This window comes from Pleurodeles waltl, chromosome 1_2 (genome assembly GCF_031143425.1).
Source record: "Pleurodeles waltl isolate 20211129_DDA chromosome 1_2, aPleWal1.hap1.20221129, whole genome shotgun sequence".
Taxonomy (NCBI): Eukaryota; Metazoa; Chordata; class Amphibia; order Caudata; family Salamandridae; genus Pleurodeles; species Pleurodeles waltl.
In genome coordinates, this window is record NC_090437.1 from 1,352,164,838 (window position 1) to 1,352,191,848 (window position 27,011).

A 27,011-nucleotide genomic window follows, 5' to 3' on the forward strand; every position below is an offset into this window, starting at 1 on the left:
GTGCCAAGCTACCAAGCGGGTGAGCAAGAGTTATCTATGTGTGTATCTCCATTACCCTGACTAGAGTGAGGGTCCTTACTTGGACAGAGTGAAAATTGACAGCCAACCAGAGACCCCATTTCTAAAAAAGAGTGATTCATATTATGGACAGAGGCTGCAGTGACCGATATTACAGTAATAGTGATTCATAGTATGAATAGTGACAGCTGTGTCAGATGTTTCAGTAATAATGATTCAGAGTATTGATAGTGAATGCCACGGCGGATGCTACAGTAACGGATTGCAGTTCAATGTTTATGCCATGATTGTAGTGAAATGATTATGATGTTGTCTACCAGTGACAAACATAACTAACTTAGGACACGTCCCACCTATTTTTCTCCTAGCATCAAGCTTTCCTCGCACCTGGTCAGTCCACTGTGTCTGGGCAGCGAGAGATTCTTAGTCGCATATATGTGAAATTCGGAAGACATTATGGAGGTGTTTGTCAACAGGCCCCAGATCTCTGGCGCCAGTTCAGTGGCATCCACAACCCAACATTCTACATCCGTGAGATCAACTGGGATCGGTCGCAGATACAACTGGTGTCTAATCGTGGCGGAGACGCCCCCGTCTGTCCCAACTATGGTAAGTGCATGTATAGTAACTGTGGTTCAACACAGCCACGTATTGGAGTTGTAAAGTTTAGCACAATCCCCAGAATACTCTTGTGATAAATATGTGGACAATATTGATGGAGTCTTGCTGTCCATGTGATCCAATTACTGTCTGCTTGAAGACCATAAATGAGAATCCCAGGAAAAGAGCTGTGTGTCCACGCCAAGGTCTGGACGTCCACAGCTCTCTAAGTCCAGTCTTCTGCGACTGGTAAGTTAATCGGAGTATAGAACAGTGAGTCCTGTCATTCAAGATGGTGACAGCCTTTGTTGTTGAGCTGTGCAAACACCACAGGCACGCCATCTTCAGAACAACGAGTAGGATTTTCTGCCCTTCCTGTAGATACTACTCAAAATGCTTACATTTCATGTGCAGCATCAGTCAGACTGAACAACTGACACAATTTAATGCATTCAAAGGGATTTCAAGGTCCTTGGCATCACCAGTTGTAGGAAAGTACCATCTTGCCTGGCATGTTACCCCCATTTTTCACTGTATATATGTTGTTTTAGTTGTATGTGTCACTGGGACCCTGCCAGCCAGGGCCCCAGTGCTCATAAGTGTGCCTGAATGTGTTACCTGTGTAGTGACTAACTGCCTCACCGAGGCTCTGCTAATCAGAACCTCAGTGGTTATGCTCTCTCGTTTCTTTCAAATTGTCACTAACAGGCTAGTGACCAATTTTACCAATTTACATTGGCTTACTGGAACACCCTTATAATTCCCTAGTATATGGTACTGAGGTACCCAGGGTATTGGGGTTCCAGGAGATCCCTATGGGCTGCAGCATTTCTTTTGCCTCCCATAGGGAGCTCTGACAATTCTTACACAGACCTGCCACTGCAGCCTGAGTGAAATAACGTCCACGTTATTTCACAGCCATTTTACACTGCACTTAAGTAACTTATAAGTCACCTATATGTCTAACCTTTACCTGGTAAAGGTTGGGTGCAAAGTTACTTAGTGTGAGGGCACCCTGGCACTAGCCAAGGTGCCCCCACATTGTTCAGGGCCAATTCCCCGGACTTTGTGAGTGCGGGGACACCATTACACGCGTGCACTGCATATAGGTCACTACCTATATGTAGCTTCACAATGGTAACTCCGAATATGGCCATGTAACATGTCTATGATCATGGAATTGCCCCCTCTATACCATCCTGGCATAGTTGGCACAATCCCATGATCCCAGTGGTCTGTAGCACAGACCCTGGTACTGCCAAACTGCCTTTCCTGGGGTTTCACTGCAGCTGCTGCTGCTGCCAACCCCTCAGACAGGCTTCTGCCCTCCTGGGGTCCAGCCAGGCTTGGCCCAGGATGGCAGAACAAAGGACTTCCTCAGAGAGAAACTGGACAAAGGAAAGGGGAGTGACCACTCCCCTGACCTGTACCTCCCCGGGGAGGTGCCCAGAGCTCCTCCAGTGTGCTCCAGACCTCTGCCATCTTGGAAACAGAGGTGCTGCTGGCACACTGGACTGCTCTGAGTGGCCAGTGCCACCAGGTGACGTCAGAGACTCCTTCTGATAGGCTCCTTCAGGTGTTGCTAGCCTATCCTCTCTCCTAGGTAGCCAAACCCTCTTTTCTGGCTATTTAGGGTCTCTGTCTCTGGGGAAACTTTAGATAACGAATGCAAGAGCTCATCCGAGTTCCTCTGCATCTCTCTCTTCACCTTCTGCCAAGGAATCGACTGCTGACCGCGCTGGAAGCCTGCAAAACTGCAACATAGTAGCGAAGACGACTACTGCAACTCTGTAACGCTGATCCTGCCGCCTTCTCGACTGTTTTCCTGGTGGTGCATGCTGTGGGGGTAGTCTGCCTCCTCTCTGCACTAGAAGCTCCGAAGAAATCTCCTGTGGGTCGACGGAATCGTCCCCCTGCAACCGCAGGCACCAAAGAACTGCATCACCGGTACCTTGGGTCTCCTCTCAGCACGACGAGCGAGGTCCCTTGAATCCAGCAACTCTGTCCAAGTGACTCCCACAGTCCAGTGACTCTTCAGTCCAAGTTTGGTGGAGGTAAGTCCTTGCCTCCCCACGCCAGACTGCATTAATGGTAACCGTGACTTTTGCAGATACTCCGGCCCCTGTGCACTTCCGGCGGAAATCCTTTGTGCACAGTCCAGCCTGGGTCCACGGCACTCTAACCTGCATTGCACGACCTCCTAAGTTGTGTGACTCCTTTGTGCGACTTTGGGTGAGCACCGTTTCACGCATCCTCGTAGTGCCTGTTTCTGGCACTTCTCCGGGTGCTACCTGCTGCTGAGAGGGCTCCTTGTCTTGCTCGACGTCCCCTCTGTCTCCTGACGCAATTTGCAACATTCTGGTCCCTCCTGGGCCACAGCAGCATCCAAAAACCCATACAGCACGATTTGCAGCTAACAAGGCTTGTTGGCGGTCTTTCGGCGGGAAAACAATTCTGCACAACTCTCCACGGCATGAGGGATCCGTCCTCCAAAGGGAAAGTCTCTAGTCCTTGTCGTTCCTGCAGAAAACTAAGCTTCTACAGTCCAGTAGCAGCTTCTTTGCACCCGCAGCTGGCATTTCCTGGGCATCTGCCCATCTCCGACTTGCTTGTTACTTTTGGACTTGGTCCCCTTGTTTCACAGGTACCCTCGACTGGAAATCCATCGTTGTTGCATTGCTGGTTTGTGTCTTTCCTGCAGAATTCCCCTATCACGAATTCTATGTCCTTTGGGGAACTTTAGTGCACTTGCACTCACTTTTCAGGGTCTTGGGGTGGGCTATGTTTCTAACCCTCACTATTTTCTAATAGTCCCAGCGACCCTCTACAAGCTTACATAGGTTTGGGATCCATTCGTGGTTCGCATTCCACTTTTGGAGTATATGGTTTGTGTTGCCCCTATCCCTATGTGTCCCCATTGCATCCTATTGTAACTATACATTGTTTGCACTGTTTTCTAAGACTATTACTGCATATTTTGGTATTGTGTATATATATCTTGTGTATATTTCCTATCCTCTCACTGAGGGTACACTCTGAGATACTTTGGCATATTGTCATAAAAATAAAGTACCTTTATTTTTAGTATAACTGTGTATTGTGTTTTCTTATGATATTGTGCATATGACACTAAGTGGTACTGTAGGAGCTTCACACGTCTCCTAGTTCAGCCTAAGCTGCTCTGCTAAGCTACCATTATCTATCAGCCTATGCTGCTAGACACCCTATACACTAATAAGGGATAACTGGGCCTGGTGCAAGGTGCAAGTACCCCTTGGTACTCACTACAAGCCAGTCCAGCCTCCTACACCAGTTACATCATTAAGGTCCACAATGAGATCACTGATTACATCATATCCTGTGGCACCAAGAGCATCATTCGTAAGCGAGAGTGCCTGGCAGGGCACGAGGGGCAGAGGCACTACAGGCATAAGAGGGTTGGCTGAACTTCCATGGCATCTGCCTCCAGGGGTTCACAAACATTGGTGTGCAAAGTGCAAAAATCAGGGCTTTATTTTTCCAGATGGAAGGATAATATCTTAACACTTCCTATTCAACTCTTAGCGTAAGACTTCCTAAAAAATCATGATTAATAGGAGCTTTGGAAATGAGAAAACTGAAAAGGGACATAAGGAAGAGTGTTAGGCAATTTCTGTAATGGAAGAAGTGACAAACAGGGAAAATAGTCAAAGAAAACTGAAGAATAAATACAAATGGATGACAAACCATGGAAAAACATGAAGTGGTCAAAAATGTAAAGACAAAAAATAAAAAAATAAGTTGCATTGGAATAACAATCAGCCAACTGAATGTCAAAGTTAACAGTAAAAGAGCTCGAGCATTTAAAAACAAATAGTTAATATGTACATGTTAAACAGAACTCACTTGGTTTCGTCATTGTGCTCAGTTTATGGTTTTCCTTGATCAATACATATTTTGGGGTTTTGGTGCTGGCCCATGCTTGCCCTTCAGTGCCCATTTTATATTCAAGAGAATATTTGTCATCCTGCTGGCAACTTCTTATAGAAGGGTTGCCCTTGGATGCTCTACATGCACTTGTCCATGGTGCAGACCTCTGTCTCGCACACTGTTGGTCCACCTCCTTCTGTACTTCACACCAAGGCAAGTGCAGGGTGTCAGGAAGCTTGTGGTGCCCTTGGACGCTCTATACGTACTTCTCCACGATGCAGACCTCTGTCTCTCTCACTGTTGGGTAAGCCTCCTTCTGTACTTCACACCAAGGCTCACATTGAGGATCAGGAAGCTGGTGGTTCTGGATGCTCTACTCACACTTGTCCATGGTACAGACCTCTGTATCGCTCACTGTTGGTATGCCTCCTTCTGTACTTCAAACCAAGGCTCACATTGAGGATCAGGAAGCTGGTGGTGCCCTTGGATGCTCTACTGGCACTTGTCCACGGGCAGACCACTGTCTCTATCACTGTTGGTACGCCTCCTTCTGTACTTCACACCAAGGCTCACTTTGAGGATCAGGAAGCTGGTTGTCCTGGATGCTCTACTCGCACTTGTCCACAGTACAGATCTCTGCCTCTCGCATTGTCGGTGGGGTTTCTTCTGTACTACACACCAAGGCTCGCACTGATGGTTAGGAAGCTGTTGATGCCCTTGGACGCTGTACTTGTACTTGTCCACAGTACTGACCTCTGCCTTTCGCATTGTCGGTGGGCTTCCTTCTGTATTACACACCAAGGCTCGCACTGAGGGGTGAGGAAGCTGGTGGTGCCCTGGGATGTTTTACTCACACTTGTCCACAGACCTCTGCCTCGCATACTGTGGGTGGGCTTTCTTCTGTACTACACACCAAGGCTCGCACTGAGGGTCAGGAAACTGGTGGTGCCCTTGGACGCTCTACTCGCACTTCTCCACAGTATGGACCTCTGTCTCACACATTGTCGGTGTGCTTCCTTCTGCATTACATACCAAGGCTCACACTGATTCACTCGCACTTGTCCGCACCCCTCTGCCTCGCGCATTGTCGGTGGGCTTTCTTCTGTACTACACACCAAGGCTCACACTGATGGTCAGGAAGCTGGTAGTCCTTGGATGCTTTACTCGCACTTGTCCACAGACCTCTGCCACGTGCATTGTCGGTGGGCTTTCTTCTGTACTACACACAAAGGTTCGCACTGAGGGTCAGAAAGCTGGTGGCGCCCTTGGATGCTGTACTCACACTTGTCCACAGTATGGACCTCTGCCTCACGCATTGTCGATGCGCTTTCTTCTGTACTACACCCCAAGGCTTGCAATGAAGGTCAGGAAGCTGGTGGGGTAAAAACAGCCAAATTCAGTTTCCCCTCATTGTAGTGAATGCCCTTCATAGGCTAGAATGGGGAGACTTTATTTTAATTTTTAAAGTCCCCTTAAGTAATGGATACCAAGTGTTTGGTATCAAAGTAATTGTTATAATAAATCCCACAACTTCCAGTTGTGGGATTTAATATAACTTGTTCAGGTAAAGAGTTTTAAACTTTACCTGAAAAGTTGCCAATTTCAGCCCTGCATTGTTTTTGCTGCTGTGCTCTGATTGGCCAGCCTCTGGCAGCCTGGCCAGGCTGCCTTGATGAGGTGTGAAGTGGCCTGGCTTCACACAAAGAGATGTGCCTGTGGGAGGGGATCTCCCCTCAGCAGATGGTGAGGCAGGAAGGGGGAGTGTGAGGAAGTAGCCTCTTTCTAGCCTTGTTACCCCCTCTTTTGGCCTGTTTGTGAGTATATGTCAGGGTGTTTTCAATGTCTCACTGGGATCCTGCTAGCCAGGGCCCAGTGCTCATAGTGAAAACCCTATGTTTTCAGTATGTTTGTTATGTGTCAATGGGACCCTGCTAGCCAGGACCCCAGTGCTCATAAGTTTGTGGCCTATATGTATGTGTTCCCTGTGTGATGCCTAGCTGTCTCACTGAGGCTCTGCTAACCAGAACCTCAGTGGTTATGCTCTCTCTTTACTTTCTAAATTGTCGCTAGCAGGCTAGTGACCAATTACACCAATTCACATTGGCATACTGGAACACCCTTATAATTCCCTAGTATATGGTACTAAGGTACTCAGGGTATTGGGGTTCCAGGAGATCCCTATGGACTGCAGCATTTCTTTTGCCACCCATAGGGAGCTCTGACAATTCTTACACAGGCCTGCCACTGCAGCCTGAGTGAAATAACGTCCACGTTATTTCACAGCGATTTACCACTGCACTTCCCGGGGTTTCACTGCAGCTGCTGCCAACCCCTCAGACAGGTTTCTGCCCCCCTGGGGTCCAGCCAGGCCTGGCCCAGGAAGGCAGAACAAAGGACTTCCTCAGAGAGAGGGTGTTACACCCTCTCCCTTTTTAAAAAGGTGTCAGGGCTGGGGAGGAGTAGCCTCCCCCAGCCTCTGGAAATGCTTTGATGGGCACAGATGATGCCCATCTCTGCATAAGCCAGTCTACACTGGTTCAGGGATCCCCCAGCCCTGCTCTGGTGCGAAACTGGACAAAGGAAAGGGTAGTGACCACTCCCCTGACCTGCAACTCCCAGGGGAGGTGCCCAGAGCTCCTCCAGCGTGCCCCAGACCTCTGCCATCTTGGATTCAGAGGTGTGCTGGCACACTGGACTGCTCTGAGTGGCCAGGGCCAGCAGGTGACGTCAGAGACTCCTTCTGATAGGCTCTTACCTGTGTACTAGCCTATCCTCCTTCCTAGGTAGCCAAACCTCATTTTCTGGCTATTTAGAGTCTCTGCTTTGGGGAATTCTTCAGATACCGAATGCAAGAGCTCATCAGAGTTCCTCTGCATCTCTCTCTTCACCTTCTGCCAAAGGATCGACCGCTGACTGCTCAGGAGGCCTGCAACACCGCAACATAGTAGCAAAGACGACTACTGCAACCTTGTATCGCTGATCCTGAGGCCTTCTCGACTGTTTCCTGGTGGTGCATGCTCTGGGGGTAGTCTGCCTCCTTCTTGCACCAGGAGCTCTGAAGAAATCTCCCGTGGGTTGATGGAATCTTCCCCCTGCAACCGCAAGCAACAAAAGACTGCATCACCGGTCCTCTGGGTCCCGTCTCAGCATGACGAGCGTGGTCCCTGGAACTCAGCAACTCTGTCCAAGTGACTCCCACAGTCCAGTGACTCTTCAGTCCAAGTTTGGTGGAGGTAAGTCCTTGCCTCCCCACGCTAGACTTCATTGCTGGGTACTGCTTGATTTGCAGCTGCTCCGGCTCCTGTGCACTCTTCCAGGATTTCCTTCGTGCACAGCCAAGCCTGGATCCCTGACACTCTGCAGTGCACAACCTTCTGAGTTGTTCTCCGGCGTCGTGGGACTCCCTTTTGTGACTTCGGGTGGACTCCGGTTCACTCCTCTTCTAAGTGCCTGTTCCGGTACTTCTGCGGGTGCTGCCTGCTTCTGTGAGGCCTCCCTGACTTGCTGGGCGCCCCCTCTGTCTCCTCATGCAAGTGGCGACATCCTGGTCCCTCCTGGGCCACAGCAGCATCCAAAAACCTTAACCGCGACCCTTGCAGCTAGCAAGGCTTGTTTACGGTCTTTCTGCGTGGGAACACCTCTGCAAGCTTCTTCACGACGTGGGACATCCATCCTTCTAAGGGAAAGTTCCTAGTCCTCTTCGTTCTTGCAGAACACTATGCTTCTTCCATCCGGTGGCAGCTTCTTTTCACCCTCAGCTGGCATTTCTTGGGCATCTGCCCACTCTCGACACTGTCGCGACTCTTGGACTTGGTCCCCTTGTCTTACAGGTACTCAGGTCTGGAAATCCACTGTTGTTGCTTTGCTGGTGTTGGTCTTCCTTGCAGAATCCCCCATCACGACTTTTGTGCTCTCTGGGGGTTGTAGGTGCACTTTACACCTACCTTACAGGGTCTTGGGGTGGGCTATTTTTCTAACCCTTACTGTTTTCTTACAGCCCCAGCGACCCTCTACAAGCTTACATAGGTTTGGGATCCATTCGTGGTTCGCATTCCACTTTTGGAGTATATGGTTTGTGTTGCCCCTATACCTATGTGCTCCTATTGCAGTCTACTGTAACTTTACATTGCTTGCATTACTTCCTTTTGCTATTACTGCATATTTCTGGTATTGTGTACATATATCTTGTGTATATTTGGCATCCTCATACTAAGGGTACTCACTGAGATACTTTTGGCATATTGTCATAAAAATAAAGTACCTTTATTTTTAGTATATCTGTGTATTGTGTTTTCTTATGATATTGTGCATATGACACCAGTGGTATAGTAGGAGCTTTGCATGTCTCCTAGTTCAGCCTTAGCTGCTTTTCCATAGCTACCTTCTATCAGCCTAAGCTGCTAGAAACACCTCTTCTACACTAATAAGGGATAACTGGACCTGGTACAGAGTGTAAGTACCCCTTGGTACCCCCTACAAGCCAGGCCAGCCTCCTACACTGACTATGAGGGTCTTTATAATCTGATTTTAAGAGAGCATATTCTTAACATTTGTGTGTCTGAATTGTTGTATCAGTACTTGGTAGACTCAGATCTGCCCTCTCCCCAAGAATTGGGAAAGAAGGCAGACAAATGGGTCAGAACAAGAGTGAGCAGAAAAGCTCATACAGGGGGTGACAAGGACAAGAGGAAGGAAGGTAAGCCACATGAGAAAGGTGGGGACAAATATAAAAAGTCAGAATCTTCATCAGGCCCACATAACTACTCTGGGGTTGGGCACCAATCCTCTTCCAACAAACAGAAAAAACCTTGGTGTTACTATTCTAAGAACAAAGGCCATTGGGCCAGTAACAACACTTGTCCCAAGAGGAACACCAAACCTCCTACCACCACAACCCCTACTGCTTCCACTAGTGCCCCTAGTAATAACAGTGGTGGTGGGAATAACACTGCAAATAACCAGTCCAAGGGTGTAGCTGGGCTCACTTTGGATAATGTAGTGGGGGTTGTTTTAGTTAGGGAACCCACTGAGGCTGTTTTAGTCTCAGATGGTAGCATTGACCTTGCCACCTTCGTTACTTGCCCCCTTAATATGGATAAGTACAAGCAACAACCCCTAATCAATGGTGTTCAGGTTGAGGGCACAGGTGCCAGTGTAACTATGATGGTGGAAAAACTGGTAGCCCCTGAGCAACACCTACTTGGTCATCAGTACCAAGTGACTGACACCCATAACCCCATGGCTGTTGTGAATCTCAACTGGGAGGCGGTTACTGGTCCAAAGAAAGTTGTGGTATCCACTGACCTACCTGTAGAATGTCTACTGGGCAATGATTTGGAGACTTCAGTTTGGGCTGAAGTGGAATTTGAGGGTCATGCAGCAATGCTGGGCATTCCTGGCCAACTCTTTGCTCTCAGAAGGGCTCAGGCCAAGAAGCAAAGAGGACAGGGAAACTTGGATCCTGGAACAATAGACTAAGTGCCCCCAAAAACTAGGGCTAGAAAGGGTAAACCCTTATCCACTATCCCTCCCTCTCCTGAAGATTCCCCTTTTGATGAGGAGGTGTCTACTCCCTTTGCAGAACCTACACCAGAGGAGCTTAAAGCTGACACAGCTGAGCCTTTGGGTGCAGGGGGGCCTGCCAGGGAGGAATTGAGTGTGGCACAGCAGACCTGTCCCACGCTAGAGGGTTTGAGACAGCAAGCTGTCAAACAAGAAGCAGGGGGTGTCAGTGACTCTCACAAAGTGTATTGGGAAAATAATCTCCCTTAATCAGAGGCCAGTGACCCAAAACCTTTAGCTATCAGGAGACTGGTCATTCCCTTCCATTATAGGGAGTTTCTTCTCACACTAGCACATGACATTCCCCTTGCTGGACATTTGGGGAAAAACAAGACCTGGGACAGACTAGTCCCTCACTTTCACCAGCCTCACATGTCTGAGGACACAAAAGAGTTCCGTCGCTCTTGTGTCACCTGCCAAGCCAGTGGTAAAACTGGTGGCACCCCAAAGGCCCCCTTAATCCCACTGCCGGTTGGGGTACCCTTTGAGAGGGTTGGGTTTGACATAGTTGGCCCCCTTGACCCTCTTTCTGCTTCTGGAAAAAGATTTATCGTGGTTGTAGTGGACTATGCCACTAGATATCCAGAAGTCCTAGATATCCAGAAGCCATCACTCTAAGGACCACTACAGCTCATGCAGTGGCAAAGGCTCTCCTGGGAATATTTTCAGGGAGTGCTTCCCTAAAGAGGAAGTATTATGTCTGCATTCTTGAAGGCAATGTGGAAAGAGTGTGGTATAACATATAAGTTCACCACACCTTACCACCCCCAGACAAATGGATTGGTTGAGAGGTTTAATAAAACTCTCAAAGGTATGATCATGGGTGTTAGAAATGGGGTCTTTGGTTGGCAGTCAGGTTACCCCCTGTCCAAGCAAGGACCCACTCTCTAGTCAGGGTAAGTCAGACACAATCCACATTATCCTGAGCCCACCCTCTTGGCATTGAGCAGTCATGCATAATGTAGAAGGCAATGTGTAAAGTATTTGTGCAATAAATCATGCAATAACATATTAGAACACCACAAAAATACTCTGCACAGTGTTTAGAAAAATATATAATATTTATCTGATAAGATGCAGGTCAAAACGATCAAGAATCAATAAATATATGTTGAAATTTCACTGTAACAATTATATAAAGTGTCTTTAGTCTTTAAAAAGCAATAAGAGTCTCTTGCAAGCACAGAGTTCCTGGTTTGCGTTCAAAATCTTTGCAAGGGACTGCAGAGGAGGAGATGCGTGGAAAACGGGGAGATGTGCATCGATTTTTCCGGTGCACACAGATGATGCATCATTGAGTTTTGAATCAGGGCAGGCTTTGCGTCGATTTCTGGCGTATAGACTGGGATCCTCTTCAGGTTGGGGGATTTTCGGACCCCTCAGAACGATGCGTGGAAATCCTGGGCGTGAAGAGCGAAGTCACAGGCGCAGGGTCGATCCAGTGGACGTTGCGTGGAAATTTCTGCAGCACGGCTGGCGCTGTGTCAATTCCTCCCAGGAAGTCGGGCTGCGTAGTTTCGGCTCGTCTATGCGTTGATTACGTGGGCTGTGCATTGAAGTTCCTGTTGCAATGCTGGCACTGCGTCGATCTTCAGTCACAAAGTCAGGCTGCATCGTTCCGGTTCGGCTTGCAGTGAATTTTTCACCGCAATGCAGGCAGTGCGTAATTTTTCACAGGCTGTGCGTCGATTTTCGCAGCACAAGGAGTTCTGTTGCAGGAATGAAGTCTTTTTGGTCCTGAGACTTCAGGGAGCAGGAGGCAAGCTCAATCCAAGCCCTTGGAGAGTACTTCTCAGCACAGCCAGAGAGCAGCAAGGCAGCTGGGCTACATCAAGGCGGCAGTCCCTCTCAGAAAAGCAGTTTAGGTGAATCCTTTGGGCACCCAGGCAGTTCTTGTTGGCAGGTTTCAGGTTCTGGTTCAGGGATTCTTCACCAGCAGGTTTCTTGTTCAGAAGTGTCTGTGTTGGTAGGGGCAGAATACCTGTTTAAATACCCAAATGTGCCTTTGAAGTGGGTGAGCTTTCAAAGATTGACTTAGAAGTGTACAATGCCCCCTTTCAGTTCCATGCTGTCTGCCAGGGTCCCAGTAGGGGCGTGGCAGTCCTTTGTGTGAGGGCAGGCTACTGTCCTTTGACATGTAAGTGTCAGGCCCTCCACCATCCCAGCCCAGGAAAACCCATTCAGTATGCAGATGTGTGCAAGTGTGACTGAGCATCCTGTGTTTGGAGTTTGTCTGAGTGAATGCACAAGAGAGCTGTTAACTAAACCTAGCCAGACGTGGATTGTAAGGCACAGAAGGATTTAAGTGCAGAGAAATGCTCACTTTCTAAAAGTGGCATTTCTAAAATAGTAATATTAAATCCTACTTCAACAGTCAGCAGGATTTTGTATTACCATTCTGGCCATACTAAACATGACCTCGCTACTCCTTTCAGATCAGAATCTACCATTCAAACAGTGTATGAGGGGAGCCCTAATGTTAGCCTATGAAAGGAGCAGGCCTCACAGCAGAGTAAAGGCAATTTAGGAGTTTTACGCTGCCAGAACATGTAAACTACACAAGTACACGTCCTGCCTTTTATTGACATAGCACCCTGCCCTAGGGATTACCTAGGTGCTACCTTAGGGGTGATTTATATGTAGAAAAAGGGGAGTTCAGGGCTTGGCAAGTACTTTTAAATGCCAAGTCGAAGAGGCAGTGAAACTGCACACAGGCCTTGGAATGGCAGGCCTGAGGCATGGTTAAGGGGCTACTTATGTGGGTGGCACAACCAGTGCTGCAGGTCCACCAGTAGCATTTAATCTATAGGCCCTGGGCACATGTAGTGCACTTTACTGGGGACTTACAAGTAGATTAAATACAGCAATTGGGTATGAACCAATGTCCCCATGTTTAAGGGAGAGAGTATATGCACTTTAGCAATGGTTAGCAGTGGTAAAGTGCACAGAGTCCTAAAACCACAAAAAACAGTGTCCAAAAAGTGGAGGGAGGCAGGCAAAAAGTTAGGGGTGACAACCCTAAGGCTGTCAGGTCTAACAATGGGACTATTTGAAAAGCTCAGAAGGAGATGGGATATCCTATTGACTTGCCTCTTTTTTGCCTACAGGGAAGTACCCCAAAAGGGAGTGGGCTACAGCCTATTTGAACTTCTTTTTGCTCACCCTGTTAGGGGTCCACTTGCACTTGTGAAGGAGGGGTGGGAGCAACCCTTTAAGCCCCCCAAACAAGACATTGTGGATTATGTACTTGGCCTAAGATCAAGAATGACTGAGTACATGAAAAAGGCCACTAAAAACCTACAGAAAGACAAGAGTTATAAAAACAATGGCATGATCAGAAGGCTGTCTTAACTGAGTACCACACAGGACAGAAGGTGTGGGTTCTGGAGCCTGTGGCACCAAGAGCACTCCAGGACAAATGACGAAGCCCACATCTGATAGTGGAGAAAAAGGGTGAGGTCACTTATTTAGTGGATCTAGGCACTCCCAGAAGTCCTCTAATAGAGTCCGGAAACCCTACTATGATAGTGCAGACTTATCCCTACTCATGCCCACTATCAGTGCAGCATATATAGATGGTAGTGCTGTATTCAGCTCCACCTGGAATGACCACCTGGTCCACCTATGGAACTTTATGGAGGCCCTGCAAAAGGCAGGCCTCACTATCAATGCTTCAAAGCTGTCAGAAAGCTTTTGAGGTGCTTCAGGAGTATGTACTGCACCTGTCCTGAAAAGCCCAAACTATTCAAAGAGGTTTATTATCCAGACAGATGCTTCGGAGATAGGGATTGGGGCAGTTCTCTCGCAACGAAATTCAGAGGGCCAGGATCAACCTGTTGCTTTTATCAGTAGAAGGTTGACCCTAAAGAGAAGCGTTGGTCAGCCATACAGAGGCATTTTCTTTAGGAGAGGGGTGTTACAGCCTCTCCCTTTGGAAATAGGTGTTACAGGCATGGGAGGGGCAGCCTCTGGAAATGCTTTGAATGGCACACATGGTGCCCTCCTTGAATAATCCAGCTTACACCGGTTCAGAGACCCTCAGTCCCTGCGCTGGTGCGAAACTGGACAAAGGAAAGGGGAGTGACCACTCCTCTGTCCATCACCACCCCAGGGGTGGTGCCCAGAGCGCCTCCATAGTTACCCTGAGTTTTGCCATCTTGGATTCCAAGGTGGTGGGGCACTCTGGGAGCATCTGACTGGCCAGTGCCAGCAGGTGACGCCAGAGTCCTTCCCTGATACGTGCTTACCTGTGTAGCTAGCCAAACCCGCTTCCGGGGCAATTTAGGGTCTCTCTCCTGGGTGATTCCTCAGATTCTGATTGCAAGACTCCAGCAGGAATCCTCTGCATCCTTTACTTCATCTTTTACCTACGGAACCGCAGCTGAACCCTCTAGGAACTCTACAAACTGCAACAAAGAAGCCAAGATGACTTCTGCAACATTGTATCTTCAGCTCCTGACAGCAACTGCAACTGTTTCCAGGCCGTGCATCCTCCGAGGACTGTCTGTCTTAAGCCTGCACAAGAAGAACCGAAGGAATCTCCCATGGAGTGACGGAGTCACTTCCCTGCTTCGCAGGCACCTCTCTGCAGTGATGACCGATGGCGTGGGTCCCCTCTCCAGACGACGAGTGTGGAGCCAGCAACACAGGTGGTGGACTGAAGTGACCCTGACAGTCTTTGTGCCCAGCACAGCTAAGGCCCCCAGCGCTCCATCCTGTGACGCACAGCTTCCTGAGTGGTTCTCCAGCGGCGTGGAATTCCTGTGTGTCATGCTGCATGAGCCTCCATTTATACCTTCTTTGTCCCCATGCTGTGGGACTCTTGTGCATGCTCCCTGGTTTTCCGAGGGCTCGCTGCATTGCTGAGAGTGGCCTCTATCTTCCCCTCATGGGTAGAGCCCGCAAGGTCCCCCTAGTCCCGGGCAGCTCCATTTTTCGCTAACTGCGATCTTTGAATGTGCCAAGGCTTGTTGGCAGAATCCAGCGACGCAAACCAGACTGTAATCATCGATCCAGCGTGGGTCATCTTCTGCACCAACCAGGAACCCGCATCTGTCTTTTTGGGTGCATAACTGACTTTGTCTTCTCACCGGTGGTTCTTCTTTTGCACCTTAATCCAGGTTAGCAGGGCTCCTGTTCTCCCTGGACTCTTCAGAGCTTCTTGTACTTGGTCCCCCTTCTTCCACAGGTCTTTTGGTCCAGGAATCCATCATTGGTGTCTTGCAGTCTCTTCTGGCTCTTGCATAATCTTCTATCACAACTTCTTGTGTGTTTGAGGAAACTTACTGTGATTTACTCCTGTTTTCTCTGGGGTGGGTTCTATTACTTACCTGTGTTTTTTTCTTACACTCCCAGTGCCCCTCTCATACTACAATTGCCTAGGTGCGAAACCGACTTTCACATTCCACTATTTTAGTATATGGTTTGTATTCCCCCTTGGCCCATTGCAACCTACTGCAATCTTCACTGTTTTCTAACCATTTGTACAGCTGTTTCTGCATTATAGTGTATATTCTGTATCTATTACTTACCTCCAAAGGGAGTATAGTCTCTAAGGTATTTTTGGCATTGTGTCACTAAAAATAAAGTACCTTTATTTTTGTAACACTGAATATTTTCTTTCATGTGTGTGAGTACTGTGTGACTACAGTGGTATTGCAAGAGCTTTGCATGTCTCCTACATCAGCCTTGGCTGCTCAGCTACAGCTACCCCTAGACAGCCTGGCTGCTAGACACTGACTACAATTCACTAATAAGGGATACCTGGACCTGGTACAAGGTGTAAGTACCTCTGGTGCCCACTACAAACCAGGCCAGCCTCCTACACTATCCCAGCTGTGTTGTGATCGCATGATGCAGTATTCGGAGCTCACCTGCTGGAAAAGCTGGGGCATGATTGGCCTTTGTCATTGCGACCAGTCTCATAGTATGTGAAGCAGGTCTTCCACTGCCCCTGGTCCCTCGTCAGATGTACACTAATAGTGTGTCTTTCCATACAACCTGTACCTCCTGTGGACTAGGAACTAATAATGTTCTCGATGAGGGTACATTCACGGTCATGCTCCGTGAAACTGCAGTTGATTCGTGAGGCAACTTATGAGCCACCACTTGTGAACTTCTTGGCACCAACACCACCTGGCACAATGAATGGTGATGCCTAAAAGTATCCACAGAGCTGAAGTGTGCATCTGAAGTCTCTGCACACTTCAGCTCTGTGGATACTTTTGCCAATACTATGGTTAATCTGCTACCTTCCGAACTGGAGTCCTTCCTGGACGCACTGCCCTTTGATGACTTTGGTGACCTTCTCCAGGATCACAATTATTGTTAAATTCAACCATTGGCTTTTTGAAAATGTAAAATGTGGCACCAAGTTGCCTTTTTGATTTGGCCTGTCTGTTGGGCTGGTTTGCTTGTCACTTTTGACATTATAGCCCTCATTACGACCCTGGCAGTCCATAAACCGCCAGGGTTGTGGTGGCGGTCTGACCACCACATTACAACTGCAGCGGTAGCACCATGGTTGGACCGCCAGCACCACCACTTTTTGTCAGCCAGCGGTGCTGGTGGTCCTAATCGGCAAGGGCAGCACTGCAAGCAGCGCTACCTTGGGGATTACGACTCCTTTCTCCGCCAGCGGTTCCATGGTGGTAGCACCTCCATGAAATGGCTGGCAGGGATGAGGTGCAGGGGGCCCCTGCACTGCCCATGCACTTGGCTTGGGCAGTGCAGGGGCCCCACTGGCAAGCCCCATCGCAATTTTCACTGTCTGCAAACAGGTGCTGGTGTATCCTACGCCCTACAGCATTGCTGGCGGCTCTATTATAAGCCTGAGACAATGCTGTAGGCCATTTCCCACTGGGCTGTTTTCTGCTCATAATGAAGCCGGCAGGGAGGCAGCCGCACTGGTGGCAACCTCACCATCAGGACTTCGGCGGACAGGCTTTTCCGTCCATCGAAGTCAAAATGAGGGCCTGTCTCTTATGGATGATTTTAGCTTAGATTTTAACTTACTTTGCTTTTAGGGTTTTAGTTCAGAGCATGTTTAGATTTGGGCTCTTCCATCCTCACTACACATTGACTAGCACTCTTGTTTTATCACTTGGGGGAGTACTGTGGGTCCATTTTTAGTTCCTGGGCACAGGAATTAGCTTAGCATTAGTCTTGTTGGACTGTTGCCTTCTTCACCTAGTAACCTTTGTGCTACTTATCATGCTCTGTTTTACTTCATTTGTTTTATTATTCCTTTTAACACTGCATGCAGATGCTTAAATTTTAGAGAAATGTTTTTGTTTTCTTAATCAGTGTCATTCAGAGAAAGCGTCATTATCAGTCATGTATGTGGGGTATTGTCATCATGTTCTTTTGCTGTATGTGGACAAGAACAAGAGCAGGAACATGTCAGGTATTTGTTATGTAATTGCCGACACAAAGCCACGTACAGAATTTGATGTTTAGGTACATACCCGCGTCAGGATTCCTGCACAAACAATAACACGTGCCTTATGGAAACACCTTGAGAGACCAAGGTCGTTAGAGGGGATGCCACCCAGGATGCCATCTAGACTGCAGGTTACTCTGCAGCAGACCACAGCTTTCTGACTCCACAGGATTTGGGGGTGCTTCGCGTGATCACTGTACTGGCAGATTAGGTTTTTCATGCCAAGCTCTCGCTTAGGGTAGGGATTAGGCCTTTTTATTAGGAATTGCATATTTCCTGTTTATTGCAATAAGTTATTGGGCTTCATATTCTCAACTCTCATTTTCACAAATTCTGATTTTGTTGTTGCTCATTATCTTAATCATTGAAGCTCATGCATTTTATCGTAGATTGCAGTCTTTTCAATAAATGTAGTGTAAACGTTCCTGCATCTCCGTTATTACCTATATGTTGTGTAAGAGACGTATTACTCAGGAGAGAAAGAGGTAAGATTCGTTCACTACGACTTCCGTGAGAGGTCTCATTGAGAGTGCATGTTCCATGCTGCAGAAATGACCTTTACTGTATGAGTGTTGGTGAGGTGCTGCTACTGAGCCGGGAGGGTTGGGTCGGCAGCTGGGAACTGGTGCAGGAGTGAGTCAGTCGGCTACAAGCAGAAGTGCTGCTGCCCCTAAACCAGCAGTCTCGCTGAGAGTCCTTTTCACAACATTGAAGAATGTGGTGGTAAGGGGCAGTGAAATGTTTAAATGGCCCTCACATCATGGTAAGGGGATCCTTCTTTGGGATTTTATTTTCGGGAAAAAAGTAGTAACTTTAATGTATGGCTCCATCATGTTGATGGAGCCGTCCATCAAACTTACAATGCATTTCCAGGAACCGCCTTGGCGGCAGCTCCTTGAAAGGTTAGAGGTGTGCTCAGGGGCAGTGGGCATCTGTAAATACAGTGGCCTAAGTACCCTCTTTGTGGCAGGGGTAAAGTACTGCAACATGGTGACAGTAATAACTCCGTGCGCCAATAATTAAATCAGCCTCAAACAGTGAACGACTCTTACACTGTGTGCCATACAGACAGTATCCAGTCCTAAGAAAATCTCTACAAAATTTTAGGGTACGTTAAACTATTGGATCCAATGGCAGTAAACAAAGGTAAAACTTCAAGAATACAGTCATTCTTTAAAATTAAATCCCCAAAAAATAAACATGTTGTTCCTCAGGGAAGCAGAAACCTGGCAATGTTTATACTGCAGTCTACATGCATTCACTTTATAAGGTGTGAACATTTTACTCCTTAAGAGGTGTAAATGTAGTAGCCAGCGCTGTGATCCTCCCGCCAATTTTATAACGCTCTAGCTCAAGAAAACTCATAAATCATGCAGTGGTTACAGAATCATTAAATGCTAATACATGTCTGTTAGTAAATGCTACTTTGTGGCTATTTCATGTATCCGTTGACTGCAATAAGACCCTCAGCATGTGTTTTTTCTCACTCCATTTTGAAGGGAAACAGGAGGCAGACCGGAGAGGCAGGGAACGCGAGCAGGCAGAAAGAAGGCAGCGAGAAGAAGCAGAGAGAAGGCAGCGAGAAGAAGCAGAGAGAAGGCAGCGAGAAGAAGAACGGCAGAGAGAAGAAGAACGAAGGCAGCGGGAAGAGGAGAAGCGACAACAGGAACGTCTGGAAAGGGAGAAACGGATTGCTGAAGAGATTGAGAGAGAAAGCAGATCCCTGGAGGAGAAGTTGACAAAAGTATCAGAAAAGTTAAAGCAAAGAAGCCACCAGCGAGGGCGATCCAACCTACAAGAGCGCTCGCACATCATGCAGTACGCCGTGGAAGATGATGCTGGTGGCATCGAAAACCATGAGGTACAGTGCACCCTACGTGTCACCCCAAACCTCTCTTTAGCTTGAAAGAAACTGAGGAACATGACTTCAGAGTGGGAGAAATAAGGGGACCAAGTGTAGAAGTGTCAAAAAAGTGGTCTATGATCAATGAGATGGGCCTCATTCTCCGGGGACCAAGAGAAAGAAAATTGGAAATCTTCTCTTATCCGATTACTTCTGCTTGGTATCATTTTTTAAAGACTTGCAAATAATCCCCTGAGTACTCTGGAACATCTAGGATAGTCTTGAAGCACTCCAGTATGTAAAAGAGAACGTTCTGTGTAGAAATGAGATTTATTCAAAGGTTACATGTTGGTGCAGAACACCAGATGATGCTCTTTGCAATTGATTACCCAAGAATTGATAGTGTGAAACACAAGATAGTGCTCTTCCCGGGATTGATCGATAGGCTACGTGTTGGTGCAGACCACAGGAGAATCACAAACTGTTGCTTAGGGTTTTAATAACAGTCAACATGTAATGGTTAGTGTTCCATCTATCGCAATGCAGGGAGGGGTGGTTTGCTCTCTGATGGCATCCTGAATTTGTAGATGCAAAAGTAACCTATCGCTTTACCTTTATTTCAGGAGAAAGAGACCGAGAAGAAATTTAACCAGCTCCTACTTGATATCAACATGAAGGAAGAGGATGGTCTGGGACCCCAGGACATTGGTGAGCGGATGAAAGCACTACAGCAACAGCTCATTGCTCAGTACTTCATGGAAAAGGACATACCCATCTGGGGCCAAGCAAGTCTGGATAAGGCCTTTGATTATGACAACTTGTCGTTAACTGAACACCTAAGTCTCCTTCAGGCAACAGTCCAAGTGACACTGAACGATGCTGGATTAGAGATGATTAACCTTCTGCAGTATAAGGAGGAACTGGATGGTAAATCCAGCTGCCTTATCCGTATCCTGGACATACTCTACAAAGCAAACAAGACTTTGGCTGGGAAACTATCAAGAGTCGTCTTTTCAAAGCTCTCCAGCACTAGCCAAGACCTTCTTGGACATATGTTATTCAGTGGAATCTGGACCCCAATTCAGGGAGTTCGATTCACTCTAAAGGTGCAGGAGTGCAGCGTTCCACAAGAGAAGGTGGAAGCCATACTCCAATGCGTGCAGGCATACCTGATTGATATAAACACCACCATCGCATCACTGAAGGACCAGGATCCTATGCTGCTTCTACAGCAACATGTAAAGAACGAGAAGGACAAGGATTTAAAAACCATACTAGCAGAAATGAGAAAGTACAATTATCCTGAAAAGGTGCTTTCTATCCTCGAACAAGTGCTTAGCGAAGTTGGCAATCAACTTTCAGCATATCAAACCCTAGATCTGGATGAAAAGATGAAGACAGAAGGGATAGACATGATCAGATCGATGGACTTTGAAAATCCAGATATTGAGACACTGGCTAAAATATTGATTGGCTTGTGTGTGGCTGTTCAGGACTCTACGACTATTGTTAAGCAGTCAGGAGAGAAGATTGAGGGCTATTTTCCACGCATGACCCAGCTTGCATCTCTATTAGCTCTTCTCATTTCTAAGGACCCTGAATGCAGTGGTTGTCTTTTGGAGATCGCCACGGGAGAGGGTAAATCCTCCATCGTGGCCATGCTCGCTCTTGTACATGCCATTCGTGGGAATAAGGTTGATGTTATCACAAGTTCACCAGTACTTGCCCGACGTGATCAAGAGGAATGGATCAAACTGTACCAGATGTTTGATGTGTCTTGTAGTGTTGTGCCACCTCCAGGGTTAGATAAATGCACTGATTCAAGAGAAAGTGACAAATTAATTAAAAAGGCTTATGCAGCTGATGTTGTGTACGGTACTGTTGGGAACTTTGCTGCTGACATTCTGCGGCAAGAGTTTGAAAAGTACAAAACCAGAGGAGATCGTACTTTTGACATGGCCATTGTGGATGAGGTAGACTATATGACCCTGGACAGCGGTGTCCAAGTCACATACCTTTCACATGCCGCAACAGGAATGCGGCACTTAGAACAACTGCTGGCAGCCATCTGGGCGAAGATATGCACTTGCCAACGCATCCAGGAGGCCAAAACTGATGGCATTCTTTGGGCAACAGGATCACAATACTTTCACAAAGTTGCTGCAGCAGCTGTCATGGGACCGAAGACATCAGAGCATTTTTCTCCCCTCGATATTCTCATGCCAGGACTACAGCTGGGGTTCTTCACTGAAGAGGATGTGAAGCAGATTCAGTCCACTCTGGATACGTCTGAGCAGCCAATCACTGAAGCGCCGAAAGACTCTGCACTCAAAGAACTCATGGATAAACTTGGGCCTGCACAGCAGCGAGATCTATTGTCCATATTTCAGAAAGTCTTTGAAGACGCAGTTGTTTTTGAATATTATGAGATAAAGGAAGGTAAAGCCTCTGAATTTGAGATCAATACATCATTGGATAGCTCCTCATCAGAGAAGAAGTCCACACCTGATCATGACAAGGTTCAAATTCTTCTCCTGGAAAATGGCCGTGCCTGTGAGTTGATGAGCGAAAGGGCTTTGGTGGAAGGAGCGGTGACTGAACTGGAATCCAGAATCCGCTACTCAGACACCATTCAGCCACTAGATAAACAAGAGAGCAGTGATGAGAACTTTATTCTCCTGCCAGCCTACCTGAAGGAATATACCAAGAACCGAATGAAGGTCTTGGTGGAAAATGCATTGAAGGCCCTCGTAATGGAGAAGGATCGGGCGTACATGATAGAATCAGCAACAGACGCAGGACAAGTGAAGACCACCACACCCATACATGAATACCACACCATCATCCCAGTGGACTTCAAAGCCACTGGTGTGCTTGAGAAGAATAAGCGCTGGGGTGACGGCTTACAGCAGTTCCTGGAGTTGAAGCATCAACTGGCAATATCTCCACTGTCGAATGTCACCAACTTCATGTCAAATTTCCATTTCCTTAAACGATATACTAAAGGCACAGGCATGTTTGGGGTCTCTGGAACCCTAGGAGATGAGGCAGATGTTGAATTCCTTAAAAAACACTACAAGGTGTCTAGTTACATCATGCCTACTCATCGCTACACCAAGAAGACTGAGCTACCTATTCTCCAGGTCAAAGGAGGGCGCGACGCATGGATCAAAAGTATTTGTGAACATGTGAAGGAGCGCACAAGTCCAAATCAGTGGGGTAAAGGCCAAGCGGCTTTAGTTGTTTGTGAAGATGTGAAAACATCTGAAAGGCTGCAAAAAGACCTGATAGAATTAAAGGTGTCCAATCCAGACAAAATAACCTTGTACACCAGAAGTGATAAACACAATATTGAGAAGAGGACCTTTGATGCAGGAGATGTTATCATTGCCACAAACCTCGGTGGAAGGGGCACTGATGTTAAAATCACTAAAGATGTCAATGAAAGTGGCGGACTCTTTGTAATTCTCACCCACTTCCCCACAAACATGAGAGTCGAAAAACAAATATTTGGTCGAACCTCTCGTAAAGGAAACCCTGGGATGGTCCAGATGATATTGAATCACAATGACCTGTCACCATCGTACCAAGGCCAACCCATTGAGGTTATGAGACAGCTCAGAGCAGATTATGAAAAGAAGCGAATTGCGGACATGGAAAACGATGAGCTCTTGGAAGTACAGATGCGGGAGGAACTCTTTGAGAACTTTTGTGGACATCTAAATCTTTTTCAAGGTCATTACAATAAGGAGGAAAAACGAGATATCTATATGACTTCTGATTTGGTGATATGTGAAGACACCTTTGATTACTCCAAGACAAAGCTAGACTACCGCCCAGCCCTCAATGCATTAAAGGAGAGCTGGGCCCTTTGGCTCACACTACATGAGAAGGACATTGAAGATCATAAAAACATCAATGAACTCAAGAAAGACCTTGACCAAGTGATCCAGAAGAGGTCAGACAGCCTCCTACGAGGGGAATCAGATAACTTCTACGACTTCATCAAACAAGCTATGGATCGCATGTATCTCCACACTCAGAACAAAGCATCGGATTATGGAGCACTATCATTCTGGCAGAAAGCAGAGAATACTGATCGGGTGTACCGTGCTGTCTCACTCTATAATCAAGCCTACATTACAATCAATCTGGGACAGGACGGATACATGCAGAAGGCAGTGGATCTCTTGAAAGAATCCAAGAAAATTATCGATGTTTATGTATCCGAGGTGTCCAATGCCACAGTTTATTGCCAGATGTCCTGCATAGCAAAGTTTGAACCTCACAACAAGGATGATCCCAACTTTACAAAACAAATGCAGACCCGCAAGAGCCTGTTCAAGTCCTGGATCGATTACATTGACAAGTCTGTAGAAAAGTTAACTGAGCTTCAAAACAGCAAAAGTAATGCTATAACCAAGGACCAGGCTGTTTTCTCATTGTCAACGGATCATGGCCTTATAACCAATGATGAGATGACTGTGCTGTATGACTATGGCCTTTCTTTTGTGTTTGAAGTTGAGAAGAAGCCAGAATTCTGCATTGATGCTCTCATTTGCTTTATCCTTGGAGCTTTGCAGGTCCTTGCTGGGATTCTTGTGTGCGTTCTCACATTAGGAACAGCTAGTCAAATCGGCATGGGTCTGATTTCTGAGGGTGTCTCGGACATGATATCTGGAATCGAAGGGATGATAAAAGGCACCTTTGACTGGGCAGAATGGGCCATATCAAAAGCTATAAGTATTGGGCTATCCCTGGTAACTGCAGGATTTAGCACTATAAAAAAAATATCTGAAACTGTCATCAAAGTTGCAAAAAGCCTGATAACCGGAGCCAAAACCTTTGCATCTGTTGCTGATGATATAATTCGTTCAGGGAAAGCTCTAATTTCTGCAATTACTTCTTCAGCAAAATCAACAGCCTCGGCTGTGACCAAAGAGTCTCTAACAAGGTCCATCAAGACCCTTGCCTCAAATTCTGCCTTAAAAAAAAATTTTGTGCATGCAGCAAAGTATGCTGGTCAAGAGATCGCCAAGCAAGGGGCACTAAAAGGCCTGGAATACGGCATGGACAAAGGGCTCGAAGCCGCCTTCAAAGGTATCTTTGAGAAAGCATTCAAAGACATGATCACAAAATCAGTCAAGGGAGATCAATCTTTGAATGAGATGATGATCAAGTTTGTGATAGTCAACGGAGTTCCAGAAAAAGCTCTTCTGACGGAAACCCCGACCACCTTTCAGGTGAGAGCAGCCCATAGAGAGATCATGAAGAATATAATGGCAGAGGTTTGTCAATCTGCAGTGGCTGATGTTACCGGTGACTACGACACCGTGAGTAAAGTGTTTACTTATCTCCAGACCATGGAAAGTGGCATCCTTGAAATTATGGAGAAAGCTAAGGTGAAAGGAGCCATCCAGAAAGGCTTTAAGCTCAGTGTTGAGATTGGTAAAAGCACTGTTGAGTTTGTGCAGATGATAAATTCTGCCCCAACTCAAGACATAATTGAAACAAGAGTCATCCCTTTTATGGTTCAGAGGTGTGGTGAGGTTTCATCTGCAGCTGAATATGAGGAAGATGGACGTCACAATTTCCCTGATGTACAGACAGTGAAAACTGAATTATTAGATACGGTAGCTGAGTTATTAAATGATGAATTTCTTAGCATATTTACCAATCGATTAACAACTTTGGTAAACAATCCTATCCGCAAAGAAATGAATCAGCATGTTGGGAAAACCATTGACAATATCCTGGGGAGAAACAAGACTGAGCGGTTCTTCATTGAACAAAAGCACAAAAGGAAAATGAAGAAGACACAAGTTAATGGAGAAAAACTTAAACTAACAGAGGCCGAGCAGAAGGAGGTGAATGACTATGTGAAGAAAATGGAGGACAGAAGCAGTCCGGCCACAGAGCTGGACTTGAACGTCCTCACCAAGAGTGACCTTCTGGAGGGGAAAGGTATCAAGGTCATTATGGTGGATGAGAATCAGAAGAACATCTCCACGGAGATCTACCCAGGCAAAGACTCCTCAGCTGGTGTCATCACCCTCCAGCTACAGAAAGTAAAGGACGGGGATGAAAGGTAAGGTGCCAAGCATCTGCTGTTTATTCATTCATATGTCTGTGTTCACATTTCATACAACAAGTTCTCAAAAGGAGACTGTGGCAAGTGTCATAGATCATAAATCAGTTTGGGATGGCCCATAGACAGCTCCTGTCCTCCTGACAGCCTGTTTTTTGCAACCAAGTGACTATTTTGCTGATCCCCGGATCGAGGGTGTTCTAGTGGTTCATTTTCCTTGTGATGAGGCATGTATGATGATATTTGGGTGCTGGCTGGAAGCCATTTGAAAATCGTCCTCAGTATCTTCAGGTTATGTTAGCATGAGCCAGTGATGGCGCTGACTTGGGCAGTCATGTCAAGTTTGCTGTGGATGATGATCCTGAGGTTCTTGGAAGATATGCCGCTGCCTTTCCATCTCATGCAACCATGCAACACAGGACAGCAACTTTGAGTGCTGCACTGCTTTGAGTGAGGATTTTGTAACTCTGGGTCTTGGTCTTCTTTCAGAGGGCGATTTCAGTCACGTTGTCATTAAACTTGATCTGGGTACTGGGTGTCTGGTCCGTGAAGGAGGGAATGAGTTGCGTGATGTCAGGGTAGGAGAGGATGTTGACGTTTTAAGAGCAGATGATACTAACTGGAGGGATCATGTATGTGTTGAAAAGGGTCCAGCTCCAGAAGAATCCTTAAGGAACTCCATAGATGGCCAATGCATGTCCTTGGATTCCGATGGCATGCAGGTGTGGGATGACGATTGGTTGGGAGTCCATAACAAATGATACCAAAAGTTCCAGGAGGATGAGGGCAGCCGTGTCTCTTCTGTCTGGAGTTACGCAGATGTCATCTGTAGCGATAGTGAGGACAGGTTTGGTGCTGTGGTGGGTCTGAAACCAGACAGAATGGTGTCAGTGAGTTGGTGGTCATTGAGGTATTCGGCAAGGTGTCTGTTGAAGATTTTCTCCAAGACCTTGGCTGGGAAAGGTAGCAAGTAGATCAGTCTGTAGATGGTGAGCATTGCAGGGTCCGCTGATGGTTTCTTACGCAATAAGAGGACAGTTGTGTTTTCCTGCATCTGCGAAGGTTGCAGAAGAAATGGTTTTTTCAGAAACGGTGTGAACACGGCGCTGATAGATTGCGAGGCCTGACAGGGTCGTGGAGTGGATGGACTCCATTGTGAGCGGTTTCTTCTGGAGTGCCATGTGGTTAGTATTGGTCCTTTGGATAAGATCAGGAGGTGTTTGGGGTCTTCCGGGTCTGGCTGCAGGTTGAAGTTGCTGTAAATGGCGGTGATTTTGCTGCTGTAGCATTCAGAGAGATTGTTACTGAGATCTTGTGAGGAGGGATCGAGTTGGAGGTGGTCGCTGGTGAGGTGATTTCTATGCTTTCATTGGTGCTGGGATCAATGAAGTCTGCCAGAGGGTTGCGGTTGGTGGTCTAGATCATACGGTGGTAGCATCTCTGGGCATATTTGAATGCTGTCCTGTCATGTTCCTGTATCCGAGGTGTGAGGTGGTGTGCAGGATGAGAGGCTGAGAGTGAGTCTGGATGCTTCGTTGAGCAAGGCTCTG

General features: G+C 47.0%; 1 protein-coding gene across 2 annotated transcripts in view; it reads left to right on the top strand.

Moving 5' to 3' along the window:
* LOC138252860 (uncharacterized) overlaps positions 1 to 27,011 on the top strand; it is a 223,215-nt gene that overhangs the window by 95,753 nt on the left and 100,451 nt on the right. For both annotated transcript variants that reach the window (XM_069205772.1, XM_069205774.1), the window contains exons 2-4: positions 387 to 627; positions 19,030 to 19,391; positions 19,997 to 25,461. In XM_069205772.1, the coding sequence (XP_069061873.1) occupies positions 387 to 627; positions 19,030 to 19,391; positions 19,997 to 25,461 (6,068 nt within the window). The remainder of the gene's footprint in view (positions 1 to 386; positions 628 to 19,029; positions 19,392 to 19,996; positions 25,462 to 27,011) is intronic.